Consider the following 20,177-nt stretch of genomic DNA (forward strand, 5'->3'; position numbering starts at 1 on the left):
TTTTAACCGTTCTATTCAACGATGCGAAACAGAGTTGAATTAGACCCCGTTTACAGTGCGGGACTGGACCGCGGCTTGGCCGAGCCCGCCTTCATTTCAGTGTAAATGCGCAAAAGGCCAAATGCGGGGCCAAAATTGGCCGCGCAAATGGCCACGCTCTGGAGGTGGTCTCGGCCACGGCTCGGCCGCGGCCGAGCCCGGCCTTTTCTCAGTGTAAACGCAAACTGGGCCAAATGCGCAGCCAATTTTAGTCTTGCTTCTAGACTCTCTGCCGGTACTATTTCGCTATTCAGGATATTAACCCCCTCAACGTCGAAAACTACTATAGTTTAAGGTGGTTTTGTCCTGCAATGGATTTTTCCTTCGGCAAAGGCCTTTGCCCGAACGGCGACTTTGTCGCCACGGAATCCAGTTGGCAAAGGGTCTGAAAACCAGACTATACCAAATTGCGTTTGTTTACAAGCAGAACGCCACTATGACAAAATATTGAAAGGTTAAAAGCACGGTTGAGCCCGGCAGTGTAAATGGACAAAATTGCGGGGCTCGGCCGCGGCTCGGCCCAGCCCCACACTGTAAACGGGGTCTTAGAATGGTTGAACTGGCACCAAATATGATGTTCAAACCTTCTCAAGAATGATAAAACAGTGAATATTTGTTTTATACAACACAAAATTATTTTTTATAGACCTCTACCAGCCTGGTCTAGACCAAAATAGATCTGACGTGAAGACTATTAAGGAGGAGGCCTAGATCTAGATCTGGCTCTAGGTCTTGCTGGCAGTGCAAACGGGTGCGTATATGCACCAATGCTTTACTATACACAAGTTCAGTGTGTCCTCGTACCTATTGCACTGCTGGCTGGCTTGATTTATTGTTCAACAGTTGTCTATTGCACTGCCATTGAGAGTGAGTGTGGGAAAGCCGATTCTTCTGAATGTCACGTGTTACGACCACAATCACTCTGAGAATGATCGCACAAAAGAAACAATCAACTAATGTTCAGGCGGTTTATTAACAGTGATATTGTGGGTACAGACTCGTAATCGGTTTTCACTTCAGTACAATAATGATCAATAGAAACAATTACAAATCGGTCATGGAATCACTTACATGCATCCAAATCTTAACAAAGTCCCTACAATTCCCTGGTAGTGTCCAGATACGATGTTCGATGCACAGATGAATGATCCGCGACGCACCGATGAATGATTCCTCCAACGTAAATCCAGAGGCGCTGGTTGCAATAATCCACGTTATAAATCCGGGGTAAAGTCCATGATATATGTCCACGGCGAAATGTGCAAAATCCAAACGTTATGACGACCACGTCCAGTTGATGCGTTGAATGATGATTCACTTTATAATGTCCAGCAAGGAATCCAGCCCGTCACAGCTTTGCCTTAATAATGTCCGTTGACACTAAAATATGGAGTCTATCTCCAACATAGGCAAATTAATTCTCTGCAGGCAAAATGTCTCCCAGGCCTTATCTCCACAAACACAGGTTGTATAGCAGGTCAGCAGGTAACACAGGACTGACTATAACAAGTCACTTCAGAGCCAGAAGTGATGTAACTCTCAGAGCAGAGATGTTGGGTACTCTGCCTACCTCAGAATTTCTCCGGCTTATATACTATCCATTCACCCCTTTCTAGTACATTCTGTAATTTTCTCCAACCTGAGGCCACATACCTGAACATACTAGCAAGTCCAAGTTCCAGGAATCCTGGATGACTCACTGCCTAACTATGTGCATAACATCATTGCCAAAATTAACTACCAATCACATTGGGTTACAGGGGCAGTGCCTCACTCAGCCAAATATGTAAACACTTCCCAGAATATTCTGGAATGGGTTAACTCATTCTAGATTGAGTGAGCTATGCATTTCCTGTCACATGCATACATGTACTATAGCTACATTGTATACCACGTAGAAAATTCTCCACTGATCTGGTCAGCCTGTATGTACTATATCTGTATCATATAGAATGTTCTCCATTAATCTGGTCACCCTGTGTACATACACATTAAAACAACCATGCATACAGCCTTGATACATGTACATAACTACTTGTGTGTACATTTGTGACACACATGTCCCACATTCATCCAATCAGATGGCAAGGATCTGTGATGTATAATCCCTCCTATTCCATGAATTAAAGCCATCCAATATAATTATGATCTATAAACATTATCAAGAGAAGGCATAAACTGTAAAAAAGCACCATACTTTACATCACCTGCCTGTGTGGAAAGGAGCAGACAATGCAACATCTCCTTGTCTGTTCACATTTATACGAGAGCCTTGCAGTCTTGCACACAAGAAGATCTGGCTGCTCTAATGCTCTGTGCCAGGCAGTGCATCCAACAATGGACTAGAAGAATCTATATTCCCTTGACTCAAGAAGAACAAGACTTCTACTTGACTTTGAAGTCAACTCTGCGCTGAAAATGGAGTGACTCACGCTTGCATATGTAGCAAGATGTTTTTGCGCTTGTGAATTGTAACAATAGTTCATGCAATTTTTAAGTATGGTAGCAAGCAAAGTTTTCCGCACTCAGCTGTGTTCGTGCATTCAGCAAGCATTCATGCGACAGATGAGACAAAATACGTTGTATTATTATATGGCCCCTAACAATGGTAGCCTATAGGGAATTACTACATTGGCCTGTGCGTTTCATTCAATACGCTCTCGTATTGCACAGTGAAAATCAAGAGGTCAAGAATACGCTTTTTTGATGCGCCACTAAAGCGCCCTATATAGATAATGATAATGTATATCTGCTGTTAAATATAAGGCCCATTCACACACAAGGGAAAAAGTGAGATTTAAAAATTGATTTTCTTATCGCGATCAAAATTTCGAAATTTTTTCCTGTGTGGACAGAAAAATTTCACTAATTTTCGCGATCCTAATCGCGATCCAACTCACACTATTAGTGTGATTTTTCAGAATAATCGCAGTTATTTTGCCAAGCGTCGTGTGTGTGAGCACGATCGAGATTCGGAAATCGGTATTTTTAATCCCATCGTTCGTAGCATGTGAACGTCAACATTATTGGGACCGCGGGGTCAGTCTTCGGTCATGCAAGTTTCGCGCATGCGCAATTTGGCCACTGATCATTCTTTCCTTGCTGCGAAGTGCGATTTTTCCTTGTGTATGAACGGTCAAAAAAAAAAAAAATCGAAATTGGGATCGCGATTGTAGTTTCGATTTTCGTTGTGTGTGCACGGGCCTATAGATGATAATAATGCATCTATCTGCTGTTAGTGCATGATTTGTGCTAGACAGTGTGTTCACTGGGAATATGTTTTATGCTGTAACTGATGCTGGTCCTAAAGCGTCCTATATAGATAATAATGTATATCTCCTGTTAAATATAGATAATAATAATGCAGATCTGCTGTTTGTGCGTGATTAGTGCTAGACATTGTGTTCACTAGGAATATGTTTTATGCTGTAACTGATGCTGGTCCAATGGGGATCACCATCTCGCATCAGTCTTGCATTAGATTCTCTGACCAATGCGAATACTGTACCAGGCTTGCTTACTGCTCAGGTCTTTGGCCTTGTGACGGAGTTGAAGGCAACATTGACTGGTGGTCTCTCCTCCATGTGGTCATGTTCATTGTTCAAGGTTTCTTTTAGAAAGCTAGGGGATCTATGTGTAATATCCTTGATTTATCTTGCTGTTAATATTTAGATGATATTTTCTTGCTATTGTGTAGCACATGTACATGTGTAGATACCATTTCTTCCATTGGAGACATTGCAAACTGATAGCAGTGCCTTCCTTCCTGTTGTCATTCCTTATATGTACCTCATACACAGTCAGGATGCAGTAAGGGAGGAATCACGTAAATCATGTAATGAGTGCGTAGGCTACAAGAAACATCTGGCGACAATAGTATTAGCTCATTTCCATGTACATGATGTATTATTGAGGAGCAAAGTAATATACCAGGTACAGTATTAGCAGCGGGCTCTGAACTATTGTAATGCACAATTTCACACAGTACTATGTGATTGCTCATCGAGAGTGCACTGCCCTTGCAGCTGTTTTTAACATTGAACATTTTAAATTGTTCTATTTTGGATATATATGGCTTTTTACAGTTATGCAGAGATTGTTTTTTGTCTTAGATTATGGTTATCCTTGCAGTCTAAATCTGGCCAAACATTGGTATTTGCTAGTCAGCATTGCAAGCAGATTGGAAGTGATTAACTTATGTGAAAATTTTATGCTAATAATGAGCTTCTGTAGATCCAAGATGATATACTCTGTGAGCATATCAGTGCCACCTAGTTTCACATTTTCACATTGTTAATACAGTATAGGGGTCTTACGAATTGAAAGATATGTCAGAATAAAAGATTTTATAAAACGAACCTGCAGGCGTACATATTCTTTTGTAATACCTTGGGAAGCCATAGGCACTACATATGGATCAATCTGAAATAGGATTTTGTTAATTTAATACTTCTGTGTGTTTTGTTGTTTGTGTGTTTGTGTGTTGTTCGGTAGAGGCAAGTTGGGCCAAGACTGTTTTGACTAATCCAAACAATGTTTTTGTCTGCCTAGTGGTGTAGTACAGCTTTATGTAAAAAACAAAAAAACAAAAACAAAAAAACAAAAACAAAAACAAAAAAAACAACAACTACAAACAGCAAAACAAAACAAAACACCCCTGTGATACAGGCTGTTGCTCTAGTGTTTGCATGCATGTGCAAGTTCATACTGTGATTTGAAGGTCACTTGCAAGTGAAGTGATGATTGAAAAATTTGAGCCCCAAATTACTTTTCAAATGATGTCTGATGCTGATTCTTCTTTTCTTTTTCTTCTTCTTTTTTTTTTTGGGGGGGGGGGATAGGGGTGGAAAGAGGGTTTCCCCCTCCATAGATTGTAAACTGCAAAAGGTATAACAGAAGCTGAACTGCTCATGGTAGTAATGTATGATGTACCATCTAGAAGAGGCTTGAATTATGAACATGGATACATATTTAGTCTCTGATCAGTCTACATACCAAACAGGATTTGAGTTGCATGCTGTAACATGAGAAAATCCAATGGGAACGAATGTGAATGGAGCTATTGAAAGCATTGTATACTGCTCTGACCCTGCTTCATCCCACAGATATCAGTGATATCTATATGTGCTAGGCAGCAGGCATGCGCATCAGATTATGGTGGCCTAGTCTCCAGAGGCCTGAACTCAGGAGACTAGATGGAATTGGGATAGGAGTGGGTATACATTGGGCATTCCACAAGAGTCATTGTGGGTCCTCTGCCCGTATTCACGCACTACTGACACATCAGACAGGTAATCAATGCATGGCTGGCTGGCTGGCTAGGCTGCTCCCCGACTACTGCTCATGTGTGTACGTATCTTTCGTAGAAGCATTGGTCATCACCGTCTATCCAAGGAGGTATTTGGTCTATCCAGATCAAATGCTAGAGATGTATGCAGTGAACAGACATCGGCTTTTAATAATGTAATTTTTATAATCTCCATCTGAGAAAGAACAAACAAAGCGAATAAAATAAGTAAAGAGAATTAAGTGATATGTGTTAGTCATCCCCTTTTTTTAATCATGTTGGTCAAGAGCAGGAATAGGCTTGGATTATGAGATGATTACTCAAGGGGGGAAAAAAAAGAGATACAGCATGAATGTAAATACATGTGTATTCTTGTGATATTAATAGGAAGCAAATATATGTGTCCATTTGAAACACCTTCCAATTAATATCTGCTCCCCTTAAAATTGTAAGTAACACTGAAAATTTATGATGTAGGCCTATAATTATTCCACATAGCTCAGGAGCAGTTTGATTGGCATTCGAACATTTTCTCAATGTAGTGATAGCAGTGGTGTTAGTCCATCCAGCAGGTACATTGTAATTTAATTTATCTGCTGTGATAAATAATGGGACAGGAGCAAGATTAACAGTCAGTGTCTGAGATTGAATGGCAAAGATGTAAACGTACTGTTACTTCATCACACACTCTTCCCTCACAATTATCAATACTGTCTGGGATTTGAGGAATGTGTGGAAATGTTCCTTGTATTTGTACATTATTGTCTCAATATTCTTTGTGTTTGGTAGTAAAATCAGGCTTACAAGACACATGCCAATATGCACACTTTTGTTTTATGATATTCTTTACTTGAATTTAATTCGAAATCAGGCCCATGTTCACAATGAAATTGATATTAAAAATTCTGCTCGAGTCTCAGAAAAAGATACCTTGATCAACTTAATCGAGCCAATCCATTATTTGCTTCAACACTAGGCTTCTGAATCACTTTTTTTTTAACACACTCACACACACATGTACTATTGGTACAACATGAAATTATGAAATACAAGGTTATGTCATCTCTGTTTAAATTGTTAAAAGTGCTTGTTCATCCTTGGCTAATCAATAGAACTTAGATGCATAACATGTTATATATCATAAGTATATTTGACTTTTTTTTTTTATATAGGAAACGCAAACCCTGTAAATATGATTTAGCCAGTGTTGAGAGAGAGCAGCTATTGGCTCTTGGGAGATGAATATCATATAAATATACAGGATGTTATCTATTTAGAGGCGAGACTCTTCTTGAATGCCATATGTCATGCAAAGTCTACTTCAAGTGCCTGTGTGTTGTAAATGTCACTTTGGCAAGAGAAGTGTTTTCTGTTATCCACATTATGGCTTCATCACATTGAGATTGTTTGTCTCATCTATCGCACAGTCTCATGGTGCAAATGATGCTGATGTGCTAGCAGTTCCTACCAGGTGTATATCCAGAAATATGGATGGAAAAATAGATATTTTATACTTCTTCTAACATGGAAAAAAAAAAAACAAACTTGAGCAAGAGACAGGCTTGAAAAGAGAAACAGCATGATGCCTGGTGTGTGCCACTGTGACACAGGTTGTGATGTCATTGTGTGACATACTTGTGTCAAAATTCATTACCTGTGATCAAAGCTACATGTATGCTAAATCCAACTATCACATTTTCTCCATACTCACACAGTTTGCATAGGAATCTGATGTGAAGCCAAAAAAAAAAGTTATCACAAGAATAGGACAAATTAGAAAAAGGAAAAAGAAACAACAAAGGCACATATATGGCACATTTCTTATTTAGCCAACATTTCTTATATTAGCAAATCATATGAGAATGTAGACGACCAACACCATGCTGATATGACCATATTATGTTGCACTATGCAGCTTTTTGAGGAGCGGCTACCCTGGAGAGCATGGACATGTGCAACATATTATAGTTGTGTGGATGGAAGAAAATGTACACATGGGTTTGTGGAGTGACCAATTTGTTACTCCAAATTCTAGACAGAAGTTATGACCTCCTCCATCAGACACAGTCATAAACTAAAGTGTGGCCTTCTGTCAAGTTGTATTTTGGTTTGATAGAGAAGAGGGAGAGACAGATACTCGGCCAGTACAAACTGAATGAATATGCTGTATTTCCATACATTTAGATCTTCTGTGGAACTTGATGCACATCGAAATATCACATTGCTTATGCATACATTATGGACTGTTCACATGATGATAACAGTCATGTAACATCTGACTCTATATTAAACAATTTTGAAAGATAACAGTAAATACAGTAGCAGATTAATCCACTGGTATCAGGATTTTGTAGATGTGAGTATTGAAAGTAAGTTGTAAAAACCTCTTTCAGATACATGTGCATTCAATGTCGTTGCTACAGATCATTATTAAAATGTTTTTATAAGTCTCTTATTCAAAGGGCTACTGATAAAATGTGGTTATGTCTTTCCTTATGTATAGGACATCTTGCTTGTCTTGGTTGCACATTTTCTTTTGCCTTTGTACTGAATAATTGAAATGTATTTGAAGGATTTGTTAAATGTGTACATATTATTTTAGCACTCCAAGTTGTGTCATGTTGAAAAAACTGGAGAAATTATCTTCTTGTGAATTGTGATAAAACTCATTGTCTCTTTTGTTTACCTGTCAATGCAGTTCATATAAAAGCCATTGAGGTCAAAGGACTTCAGAAACGCCAGAGTGACAAACGGCTTGAATACACCTTCCAGGTATGAGTTCTTTTTATCACTCCATATCTTGCTTTTTGTATGATATCGCTTCCCTAATTTCGTACCAATTTTGGCAAGTTTGTGCATCGCTGATATTAAAAAATTCTCTGTTTGTTCCAAGTATAAAATAATGACATTGTTTTGTATTTCTCATGATGCCATTAACTCAATGGACTTGACAGTGATAGAAAAGAAATTAAACATTACACATTTTACACAGTGCTTTTGTGAATTTTCCTTTGCTTCCCCGAGAATTTTTTGTAACAATAAAACACCCATCCCCCTAAAAGAAGAAGAAGAAGAAATAACAGGAAGCTCTGAAGCTAGGAATCCACAATAATTGTTATTAGTGCACAGACCCTTTGATGGTTCTATAAATACCCTAATGAAGATTGGAAGCTGTTAATAGGTTCATTTCTGTCTTCTTTCATCAAATGTGTGATATCAATTACCATACATTTTAAACACTTCATCAAAATCAGATCTGAGGAAAAACTCAGGGGGTGAAGTATGACTGTTGACAGTGACAGGTTCATTGTTTGCTATGCTGTTCTAAGGCTGTGTGTGCTTGCAGAGCATCAAATCACTTTGCTGATTTCACAGGGAGGGAGGGGAAAGTGGATTTTACTTGAAATGTATGAACAAAAGGATGGTTGCCTTGAGTGTTGTGTTAGGACATTCGTTTATCATCTGTGACAAAGAAAATAATTCCTTTGATATTATGAGACTATGGGAATGTATATTTGTCTTTCTGCACTACTACTATTAGTCTAATGTATGCAACTGACTGTTTCTTATACACATCAAGTGCTGTTTCTATCATAACATTTTTATGATACCTGTCTAAATTTTAAAAATGTGAACTCTTTCTTTTTCTAGTTGTCCATTCCATCTGAAGAAAATAGTACTTTACAAGACATATTCCTTCTATTTAAAAAAGAAAAGAAAAAAATGTTTTATAGATAGACACATGGCAGGCATGCAGTATCATTCGCTCATTAAGGAATCATGCTTCTGAATGGTGATTTATTTTGGGTTGTCGTCACGCCATGTAGAGCGTGCTCTTGTCTATACTGAGAGGGCATATCATATGCTCAGGGAAAAAGGCTGATTCTAGGGGTTTTTATGCAAATTGCACATTTTGTTTGTGATCCTTTTTTTTATTTATGTGTTTATGCTTGAAAAATCCATCCTTTCAGAATGAAATATAGAATTGTGTGTTTTTTAAATTAGGTGAACTCATTTTCTGCAAGTGCATCACAAGTACCCAATGCCCTTTTTGCTGTGACACCCATGTATATACCTTCTTGTTGTGCACTCTCTCCTCCTGTATACCTCTTACATTTTTGTTCATGAATACATAGCATTTTCTGAGTGTTTGCTTTATACTATTTTCTAGTGTTGATTCAAGAATTTTTTTCAAACAAAATTTCACACCATGCATACATAACTAATATTAAGTGAGCAACGTAGCAAGATAAATGACATTTCACATTATAATCTTTCACATTAGGAGGTCACACGAGTAATTAGGTAGTCATACAAAATACAACATAAATATACATATTTTACGCAAAAGGATTCAATCACGTGTAGCTCTTTCAATAGTTCTTGGGTTGTTTCTTTTTGTATTAATTTGACAATCATTTGCTCATTAATGCATCCCATCATGCATGATGTGATCATCACGCCAAGTTATCATGCCCCAGTCATCTACAATCATTCTGCTGATATGAAAACGATTTAGTGGTACATTAAAAAAGGAAAGAAAAGGAAAAGATTGGTATGTCATATTCAGACATAACTAATTGCAAATTTTTATTCACGTTTCTTTTTAGGTCCACTGGTCTGACTCTTCGATATCCTGTGTTAGCAAGACACATGCTCAGCTCTTTGATTTCCAGTGTAAGGTAGGCATGTGATGGCAAGTGTGCGAATCACCAAAGGGCCCTTAGCCAATTGAAGCACAATCCTGCTGGTTTAGGCTAACCTCACAGTCTGACATCTTTTCATCTTTCCACCTGTATTTTTTTTTTTCCTCCAAAGTCCAAAGTATGCATTCTTATGGTGAGATACAAATCCCTGTCATGCTAGACAGGAGTAAAGTTCCTCACAAACCAGATGGGACCTGAGGTGCAATGTGAATTCTTAGCTGCACAGAGCCACAGAAACTTGTAAATGCAATGTCACCTACCACCTTCAAACCAGGCAATTTCTAGTATTATTTGCGTGCATGTGCTCTTTTGTCTAGTTTTAAACCCCTGGCTGTTTGTTTTTCCATTTCAATTATGGTGGTGTTGTTTCAAATATGTTGTGGGTACATGTATTAGGTATGAAGGAACTATTATACATTTGTTCTACAAGAGCAACTGTTAATCTCTGTCCTCACCACATGCAAACCAAAAAAAAAAAAAATTGTCTGGATCTTAGACTAAACACTAGGGACCTGTCTGACTTTACTTTCGAAGGTTAATGAAGCTTGAGAGACATTTCACATCTATGGGTGATTACAGAATAAACACAAAAATTGATCTGCCACAGGTAGTTTCTACTTGTTCCACTCTGGGTCAACTTAGAATGTTGTACATGGTGTTTTCTGCTCTGACTTAGGATATTACTGAAAGGTATTTGTGTGCAGTATGCATATTATCCTGACTCTGTTTGTTGCACCATGGTAAGTGATGAGAATGACACAAGGAATGCAGGGCAAATTTTAGCCACATACAACTGATGCTGGACTAATGGATTTCAAAAACTTACCTGATCGGAAATATCAAGCTTCAATTATGCACCTACATGTATGGCCCAAGGCATTTGATTCATATGAACGTAGATGTTGCGGGAAATGATTTGTGCATTATAAAGTTTCATCACAAGTTCTGAATGACAGTCACATATGTTATATTACTCATCTATTCCATAGATAGTGAAGCAATAGTAGGTCCCCGAGGCAAAAACAAAACAAAAACAAAACAAAATGAGATTTTGGAGCTACAAGTACTTATGTAAAAAAGAAAAAAAAAATTTTTTCTCTCTCTCTAACAAGAACTTAATAGTCTCATTGAGGAAGTTGAAGAAAAGGAAGGAGTTGTCACCCGGGTACAGAAGGTTGTAGTTACTGTATACGCCATATATTTAGGGAGTCGAAATTTTCCCTTTTAATCAGGACTTCCCGACGATTTCACAAGTGGTTAAATTCGTGGTCGTGGAGTACAGTATTGAACTGAGAATATGCATATGTGCGTCACATTCATATTGGGATCAGAGTCATTATTTTCGCATGTCTTTAATTTCACGAATAGCATTTGACTCGCGAAATTCGCGAAAATAAAAACCTCGCGAAATATTTGGCGTATACAGTATCAGTGGAGTGTCAGATGAGAGCAATCATGATCTTGAAATCTTCTCCTTTTGTTATATCTTCTTTTTGTTTTGTTTTTCGTCCAGCTCATCCAGTTGTTCCCAGAGGAGGCCAGCTCTGAGCAGCATCAGGACCGAGTGATACCTTATATTCCAGGTGAGATTATTTCTGGATCCTCTTTGAAGGCATAATTTACTATTTGCAGATGAAACAAAAACCCAGGTTTAGTACTTCAAAAGAGTTCTAAAATGTGAATTGGGGATAGAAAACAACCAATGAAAAAATTTGAATCAGTATAATAAATGTTGAGTATTGTTAACTATAGAAAATGTGAACAATAGTTTAAAAAAATGTTTCTAGACTAAACTATCTACAGTTATGGGTAATTGAGAAAAATAGGGATATCTCCTTATATTTCAGGCTTTATTGCAAAATGTTTACATGGTAGGATGTTTTGTGATACAACTGACCTACACATATGCATCAAATGTGATGTCTCGAACATATTTTAAATCACTGCTCTCAAAGGTAAAATGTACCTTTAAACCATCTCCTCTTCATCATCATGAGAAGAAGAAAAAGAAGAAAACTAATATATTGTTTTTGCCAAAATATAGTCAAAAACATTTTTTTAAGTAGTATTTGAGAAATCCCCAACCCCATTTTTTCCAATATTTGTATCGAAGAAATATGTGTGTCAACAGTAGACATTGCTGTTCCTACTTGTAGCAGGTGCATACACGCTATACTAAGTAGTCTTACATAGCCTGATACATTGTGATTCGTATCATTAAGAATTCTAGGCTGAGACAATGCTCTGAGACAGCACAGAAAAATGGATGCAGTGGGCTACATTTATGAAACATTGAGTTGTACCTTGCTTAAAGAGAAACCTTGAGGGAGATTCAATTTTGTATAGGAGGAGCATGGCAATTCTGGTACTTGTTCGAGGCTTGTTGAAGGCTTGCCCAACATGGCAACAACTATATGCTCTTCTCACTGTCACCAGAAAAGGGAATGTGAAATGAAAGGAGGTATTCATCATATCTGGTTTTACCGTGAGCATATATGAATTAGTCCTGCATTTTTTTTTTTTTTTGATACTTAACCAGGCAAACAAGTGTATAGGAATTGCTTGTTATAAAGGCCTGACTGAGTTGGAGAATATGAAGCATAACTGTGAAGACCCCCCCCCCCCCCCCAAAAAAAAAAAAAAGAAAAAAAAAGAAAAAAAAAAGAGTAATCAAAGCTTACACAGATGTTAGTCTATAAAAGGTAAGATCCTGTAGATATACATTCCAGAAATGATGGTGCTTGATATTTTTGTTGTTTTTGTTTTTTCTTCAAGGACATGATTTTCATGCACCACAAAGGGTGTGTATGTGTCAGTCGTCATGTTTGTGAAATGTCTGGATTGATAGCTGTGTCATGCAATGTGTAGTCATGTGAAATTCTTTGGTGACGATCATTTTGTGTGAAATTTTTCGGTACAATCATTTTGTCAAAAAAGAAAACAAAAAACTGAATACAGAGCTTACAAGGGTAAGCTATTATTGTGTGTGTGTGTGTGTGGAAGGGGGGTGCCTTTATCTTTTCTTCTTCTTCTTCTTCTTCTTTTGTAATTCCTGGCAAAATGAAGTAGTAAAGCATCTTATTTTGCTGCATTAGCAATACTAGACTGGTAGGCTATCATTTTCTTTCTTTTTTGAATGGTTTTATAACATTACGTCACATCCTTACGGTCATGAATTGATAGTGATCTGACATATTTCTGTGTGTATAGGCATACCTAAAATGTAATTCTTACTATGGAAGCTCAGGAAAAAAAAAGTCAGCTATTAAAGGCATAATATACCATTTGCAGATGAAACAAAAACCCAGCATTAGTGCTTCAAAATAGTCAATGTGACTTAGGGATAGAAACAACCAATGTAAAAATTGTAATCAGTATAATCGATGTTAGATATTGTTAGATCTACAAAATGTGAACAGTAGTTATTTATATTTTAGGTTTCATTGCGAAAATTTTATATGGTAGGATGTTTTGTGGTTCAACTGACCTACACATACGTTGTATGCATCAAATGTGATATCTTGAACATTTTGCTCCCAAAGGTAAACAGGACCTTTAATAGGAATCTGTCCTTGTAGTGAATACCATGTAATGGACAATAAAGAAATACCAACCTTCATCTATTAAATAAAAAGGTGTTTTTTTGTTCTGTATAATTCCATGCTAGCTTGGTAGTAACTTCAGCATTTCATTTTTTTCCTCAATGCATAGACTGCAAATAGTCTCTGAGAAGCAAGACGTGTATTGATCTAATCTTGTTTGTGACATACTTTGTATATAGAGATATGGTACCAGCTTTGTTAGATACGGTAAGTTTTCTTCTGTCAGCCTACTGGTTTCCTGCTTAAAGAGAAACAAGGATAAAAAAGCAGGATTTTGTGACATTTAACATGGGGTTTATGTTTGAGGTGAATAGGGTTAGTTAAACACGTCTGCAAAAACCACTGCGTCATGGCCTAGATGTTCAGTCAGTGAGGATGTAGGGTCTTTGATGTCCTGGGGATTGGCATGTTGTTAGCAAGTCGAGATTTGAAGGTGAGGCTGTTATATCCATTTCAAACTTGTCTTTTTCTATTGGGTTTTGTTTTGTTTTTTCTCAAGGACCTCTGGAGCTTTCACCTCAAATGTAGACAGGGGTCAAAGGATCAATATTTCTATAATGTCCTCTGCTATCCCATTTTGCAGGTTTGACAATGAAGACATTGACTATCAGAGTACTGAATTTACATGAATGTTTTTGTGAGAATAAAGTCCCTGGATGTAGCCTATAAAGCTATCCCATGTATGCTGTGTTCATTCTTCTTGACATCTCATTTTAATCCTAGAGTACATAGCAAATCGTATGCCCTACACTTCAGTCATTTAAAACAATTCATATGTAGGCCTATATACGAAACATTTCCTAAAATACAGGGCTATTGAATGTGCCATATATACAAATGTATCTAGTACTTCAGTAGGTTTTATTTTATTCATTTTTTTTTTTCTTGGGGAGGGGGAGAATGTACTTCAAATTTCCTGAGGTCTACTACATTATTCTCAACCATTATGAAATGTGGAAGACAAAAGGTCTGCACATTTGATGCACTATGTACAGGTAGGAAAATGTTGATACTTATTTATTTATTTATTTTTTTTTTTTTTTTGCATTTATAGTGCAACCATGTAAGCCTTTTGGTTCAAACAAAATTATTTTCATCAGTAAGGTTCACCAAACCATTCTGTTGTGATGAATTATATTTTTATATTGCGTATGTCATGAGAGTATAATAACAATAATAATTTTTAAAAGATGGAGGGGGAGAGAGAGAAGAGCTATGGTGGAATGCTGTGAGGGTTAAGTTTATGAGTGGAAGGCATAAATATCTGTTTCTATAACAACAATCTTCCTTGGATCTTCACTGGCACCGTTGAGAGCAGATCATATGAGGTCATGCATGCTTTCATGTTGTACATTAACTAATACACATCCACTGGGAGATGAAATGTATCTGCGGTGGCTGAGGCACTTGAATATGCTTTCCACGATACTGAAAGTCTGATCATTGTCCAAAAACATGTACATGTATGTTATGCAGGATAGACATGATAAAACATTTGTTTGCTAACGATTACTTCATGGTCCATTTGTGACAAACATTCATTGGCATACATGCTGCCTGCATTCTTGCTGCAGCTGAATACAATTAACTGTAGCAGTATCACATCAGCTGAAAATATGTTGCAGGTTCCATGTATTTATATTTCTTTATTTTTGTTATGCCTCCGCCACGAAGTGGTGCCGGAGGCATTATGTTTTCGGGTTGTCCGTCCGTCCGTCCGTACGTACGTCCGTACGTCCGTACGTCCGTCCGCTTTCGTTTACGCGATAACTTGAGTAATATTTACTGGAATTTTACCAAACTTGGTCCAAGTATGAAGTATGATGGGGCAACGATTTGATAAGATTTTGGGTGAAATCGGCTAAAGGTCAAAGGTCAAAGGTCAAGGTCAAATCATGAAATTGTATCCGTTTACGCGATAACTCAAGACTGTATGGAGCAAATTTCACCAAACTTTGTTGGAGGATGATGTATGATGGGACAATTACTTGATTAGTTTTTCAGTGAAATCGGACAGAGGTCAAAGGTCAAAGATCAAGGTCAAATCCTAAAATTTATCTGTTTATGTGATAACTCAAAACTGGATGAAGCAGCTTTCACCAAACTTGGTCCAAGGATGATGTATGATGGGAAAATTAGTTGAGTAGATTCTAGTGACATTGACAAGAGGTCAGAGGTCAAAAGGTCAAGGTCAAATGCTAAAAATGTTGCTATTTCCCCCATATCTATATGCAATGCCCGCAGTTATTTTCTTGAAACTTAATGTAGACATGTACTACTGCGTAAGGATTCTCCAGAGAGAGTTTCCTGTCATAAGGTCAAAGGTCAAAAGGTCAAAGGTTAGGTGAAAATGTTGCATTATCACTTTTGTCGCAAATGGTTCAATGTATCTTCATGGAACATGGTACATATGCAAGTACTGACTGGCAGGGATTATCTGGGGAAGGTCAAGGTCAACTCCTCAAAATGTTACATTTCCCTCATACATGTATACTAGTATATGCAATGATTGCATTATTAGTTTTAAAAGTGTTTAATATATGTACATGTATTACTTGATGGAGATTCTCTTGGAAATTTCCAGCCAGAAGGTCAAAGGTCAAAGGTTAAGGGTCAAAGGTCAGGTTTAAATGAAAAAAAAAATATTTTGTACTGTAATTACACTCTTTCTTCATACCTTGAAAATTATACTCAATGCATAAACTTATAATAAGGTCGGTCAGAAGTCAAGTAAAAATTTTCAATTCCCCAAATATGTGTACCTGCACTCTTTAATAGACAATTATAGCAAACCCAGTTCGTGGAAAGTGAACATTCAAGATATTTCTGACAAACCTGTTATTTCGATATTATGCCAGTTATGTGAAACTGTCATCACACATTGTCAAGACATTGTACTATACACCTATTGGGAGAATCATGCATTATGGCAGAGGCATCAGTCGCCGTAGCGACATTTCTAGTTAGGCTTGCACTGATATTGTGTTTATCAGTTTTTGGAAGATAGTCTTTCTTCTTTGTTTTTCTTTTTTTTTTCTTTTGTTCTGATTTCCCAAGTATGAAGTATCAACTAGTGAGTGTGGCACCCATAATGGTTGTTATGCTTTGACTTAATATGTACACTTGTAGGTGTAGGAAGTGATATCAGCATCCAATATAGAGCCAGTAGCTGGCTCTGTTGTGTGAGCTTGTTCTCTCCCTGTAGTGTCAGGTTGTTCACAATGCATGAATAATGAATTGTAGTTTGACAATGCTATACCTCAGCTGGCTTGCTGAAAACATCATGCCTCTTCAAGCTGATCGAGACTTTAGTATCAGTATTTGATACAAAGTGGCAACAGCTTAAAATGTTGCTGGGTAGAGTTTGCTCGTAATTAAGAGGTTCTGAAAGTGCTAGAAGAGCAGCTCTTAGCACGAGGTACAGTGTATAAGAATATTCCAGAAAAGGTTTTGTTCTGTTTCTGTTCTTTGCGTGAGCTTTTGGTGGTAGACTTTGTGGACCATGCCATGGGTCATGCTTCTCCATATGTATCACTCAAAAGATGTCATTGCTGCAGGTTGAGGCCAATGTACTTTCCAAAATACTTGTGCAAATGAAAGAAAGAAAACAGAAGTTCCAGATTGTGGTGAACCGAGGTAGAGTCTGATATCAGTGTACAGTGTATGGTCCACCTTGCGTAGACACTTGTCCGCTAAGTAATGTTCTTCGATTAACATAGAATACTGAGATATCAGGATTTTTACCATCTCGCGAAGATAAGAGCAAAATCCCATGGTCATTCAGATAACTACTGTCTTCCATGTTAATGCCACAATTGTTTCCTCATGTGGAAAATATGAATACAGGGCACTGCTCTTTCTCTGTTGGATTTCCAGTGAGCAACATATGGAACATACAAATCTTGTTTTTATCTTGTGTTCTTCTGCATTGCATATTTGTAGAAACCTTTTCTTGGCGAATGATGAGTTGTGATGGTTCTTGTATCATCATTAAGTTGTTAATGTCATTAGCAGCAGTACAATGTAAGTGCTTCCTTTGGAGTTAGGAACAGTTTGTAATGTGTCTGGGGATGACACCGTTTTGAAGTAATGCCCATTAAAAGAACATCACATTGTAATTTATCGCAGTCATGACTCCCTTGTCCTCTTCGGCAAGTTGGCCTTGTATGCCAACAGAACATATTGTACAAACCATAGTGGGTTTCTAATGAGAATGGGGAAAATGCATTGATTAAATTGATTAACACTTAATCATCGCTTCACTGGTCATTCAGTACACATAATAGGCACAGCTCTATGCTCACTGGGAGCTACAGTATGTACAGTGTATGCACTTTCCAGCCTTTTAGCTGTGCTTTTTTCCATTTTCATTTTTAACTTTCTCAGACTGAATGGTAAAATGAGTCATAGTTGGAGAGATATTATTACCTTTCTGATGTAAATCTTCATAGAGGATGCAAGACTTGCATGCACTGTTTGTATTTCATTAACTCATGGATGCAAGTCACCTTAAAGGTATACAGCTAGATTGTGATTGACGTTGTGATTATTGCATTATGTTTACGATCCTCTTTCCTAACATTTTTATTTTTCAGGAAAACGGATATTCAGCATGACTCCTCCTGGTGAGCAGGGAGAGAAGACTCAAGCCGAAATTGTGGAATATGCCAAGTGAGTTTCACTGCAGGAAATCAGGCAATTTTTAACAAGAAAAACTTCCCACCAGTGCAATGATAGGAGTGGTAGTAAATTTGCTTTGACAACTTTACAACACAGTTTTGTACTGCATATAATGCAGTGGGGGATGACGAGGCTTCGTTCACATTTCTCTCATTGACAAAATTGAACTAATGCAATTTTCCTTGTATTGGCATGATCTGTTCATATGATTTCCTGAATGTTTCAAATGAAGTTGGAACAAACAGACTAGTGTGCTAATACATGCAGAAATCTTTTTTTTATGCCTCCGCCACGAAGTGGTGCCGGAGGCATTATGTTTTCGGGTTGTCCGTCCGTCCGTCCTTCCGTCCGTCCGTAATGAATTTTGTGGACAGCGTAACTAAAAACCTTTTGAGGTATCCTAATGAAAAATGGCATGTACATTAGGGGGTGAAGTTTTGCCTATCAACTTTTGGGTGCACATGCTAAAGGTCAAGGTCAAGTACGTAAAATTTCACTATTTCCACCATGTCTATGCAATGCCTGGAGATATTTTCTTGAAACTTAGTGTATACATGTATTACGCAATTAAGATTCTCTGGTGAAAGTTTGGGGTCATGAGGTCAAAGGTCAAGTAAAAATATTAAAATTTCACTTTTTTTCTCTGTACCGTGGAAATTGTTCAAGGTATCCTCATGGAACATAGTATATATATACAATTGTATATACTGACTGGCAGTGATTATCTAGAGAATTTAGGGTTCATGGGGTCAAAGGTCAGGGGGTCAAAAGTCAAGGGCAATACTTCAAAATTTTACTATTTCCCTCATATTTATTCAAAGCCAGCAGGATATTTTTTTTTTTTTTTACCACTTGGTGTATGCGTGTATAACCCAGTAGAGATTCTCTGGGAAGTTTCTTTTTTTCTTCGTCTTTTTTTTTGCCTCAAAGGTCAAAAGGTCAAAGATCAAGTAAAAGAGCTGAACTAACTTTTTTTCTCCATATCTCGGAAGTGGCTCAAGTTATCTTGAAACTTACTACATATTTATGCATGTTCTGCCTGACAGTGATTATCTTATGAATTTTAGGGTCAAAGGCCAGATGAAAATGGTAACAATTCACTATTCAATACAGAAATTGCACTTTTTTTTCCATACCTTGAAAATTACTCAATGCATAAACTTATGAATGGGTCAAAGTCAAGTTAAAGTCCTAAAATTCACAAATACATGCTCTCCTATTCATCCAATTAGACCTAGGTCAAGGAAGGTGAACATTCAACACATTTGTGACAAACTTGTCATTTTGATATTTTGCCAATTTTGTGAAAATGTAATCACACATTGTCCACATGTACTATAGACCTATTAGGAGAATCATGCATTATGGCGGAGGCATACCAGTCGCCATAGCGACATTTCTAGTTTGTTTTTGTTTTGTTTTTTACTAATTTTTACATTATTAGTGAGGCAGCATAATCCTGGCATTGTTGGACTTCTTTTAATCCTCCCTTCTCCAGAATAGCTTTTGATGATGTATATACTTGTTATGTACACGTAGTTACTTTGTATATAATCACTTGACTGCTCTCTTACTAGTATTAATCTCTTGCTAATGTTCACAGTTCACAACTGAACTGAAAAAGTAAATGATTTCTTTCCTCTCCAAAGCAGACAACTGTCAGCCTTGCCTCAACACATACTCCAGTGTGATCACATCACCCACTTCTTCCGTGGGAGCCCAAACGAGGGCAGCAGTGGCGGCGCAGTCGTGAACTCCGCTCACCATCGCAGCCTGTCACCAACAGTCCAGCAGAGTGGTGAGATAATAACAAATGTATTTCATGGATAAGACACAAATTAAACAAAAACAAGCAGACACTGT

General features: G+C 37.5%; 1 protein-coding gene across 2 annotated transcripts in view; it reads left to right on the top strand.

The window, feature by feature from the left end:
• The window catches only part of LOC140232589 (uncharacterized), a 57,661-nt gene that overhangs the window by 25,434 nt on the left and 12,050 nt on the right, over window positions 1–20,177 (top strand). Inside the window, exons 3-7 of one of the 2 annotated variants that reach the window (XM_072312686.1) lie at window positions 8,025–8,098; window positions 9,937–10,008; window positions 11,546–11,615; window positions 18,230–18,305; window positions 19,967–20,112. In XM_072312686.1, the coding sequence (XP_072168787.1) occupies window positions 8,025–8,098; window positions 9,937–10,008; window positions 11,546–11,615; window positions 18,230–18,305; window positions 19,967–20,112 (438 nt within the window). The remainder of the gene's footprint in view (window positions 1–8,024; window positions 8,099–9,936; window positions 10,009–11,545; window positions 11,616–18,229; window positions 18,306–19,966; window positions 20,113–20,177) is intronic. The other variant, XM_072312688.1, reaches the window with a different exon arrangement.

The sequence above is a fragment of the Diadema setosum genome, chromosome 9, assembly GCF_964275005.1.
Source record: "Diadema setosum chromosome 9, eeDiaSeto1, whole genome shotgun sequence".
Lineage (NCBI taxonomy): Eukaryota > Metazoa > Echinodermata > Echinoidea > Diadematoida > Diadematidae > Diadema > Diadema setosum.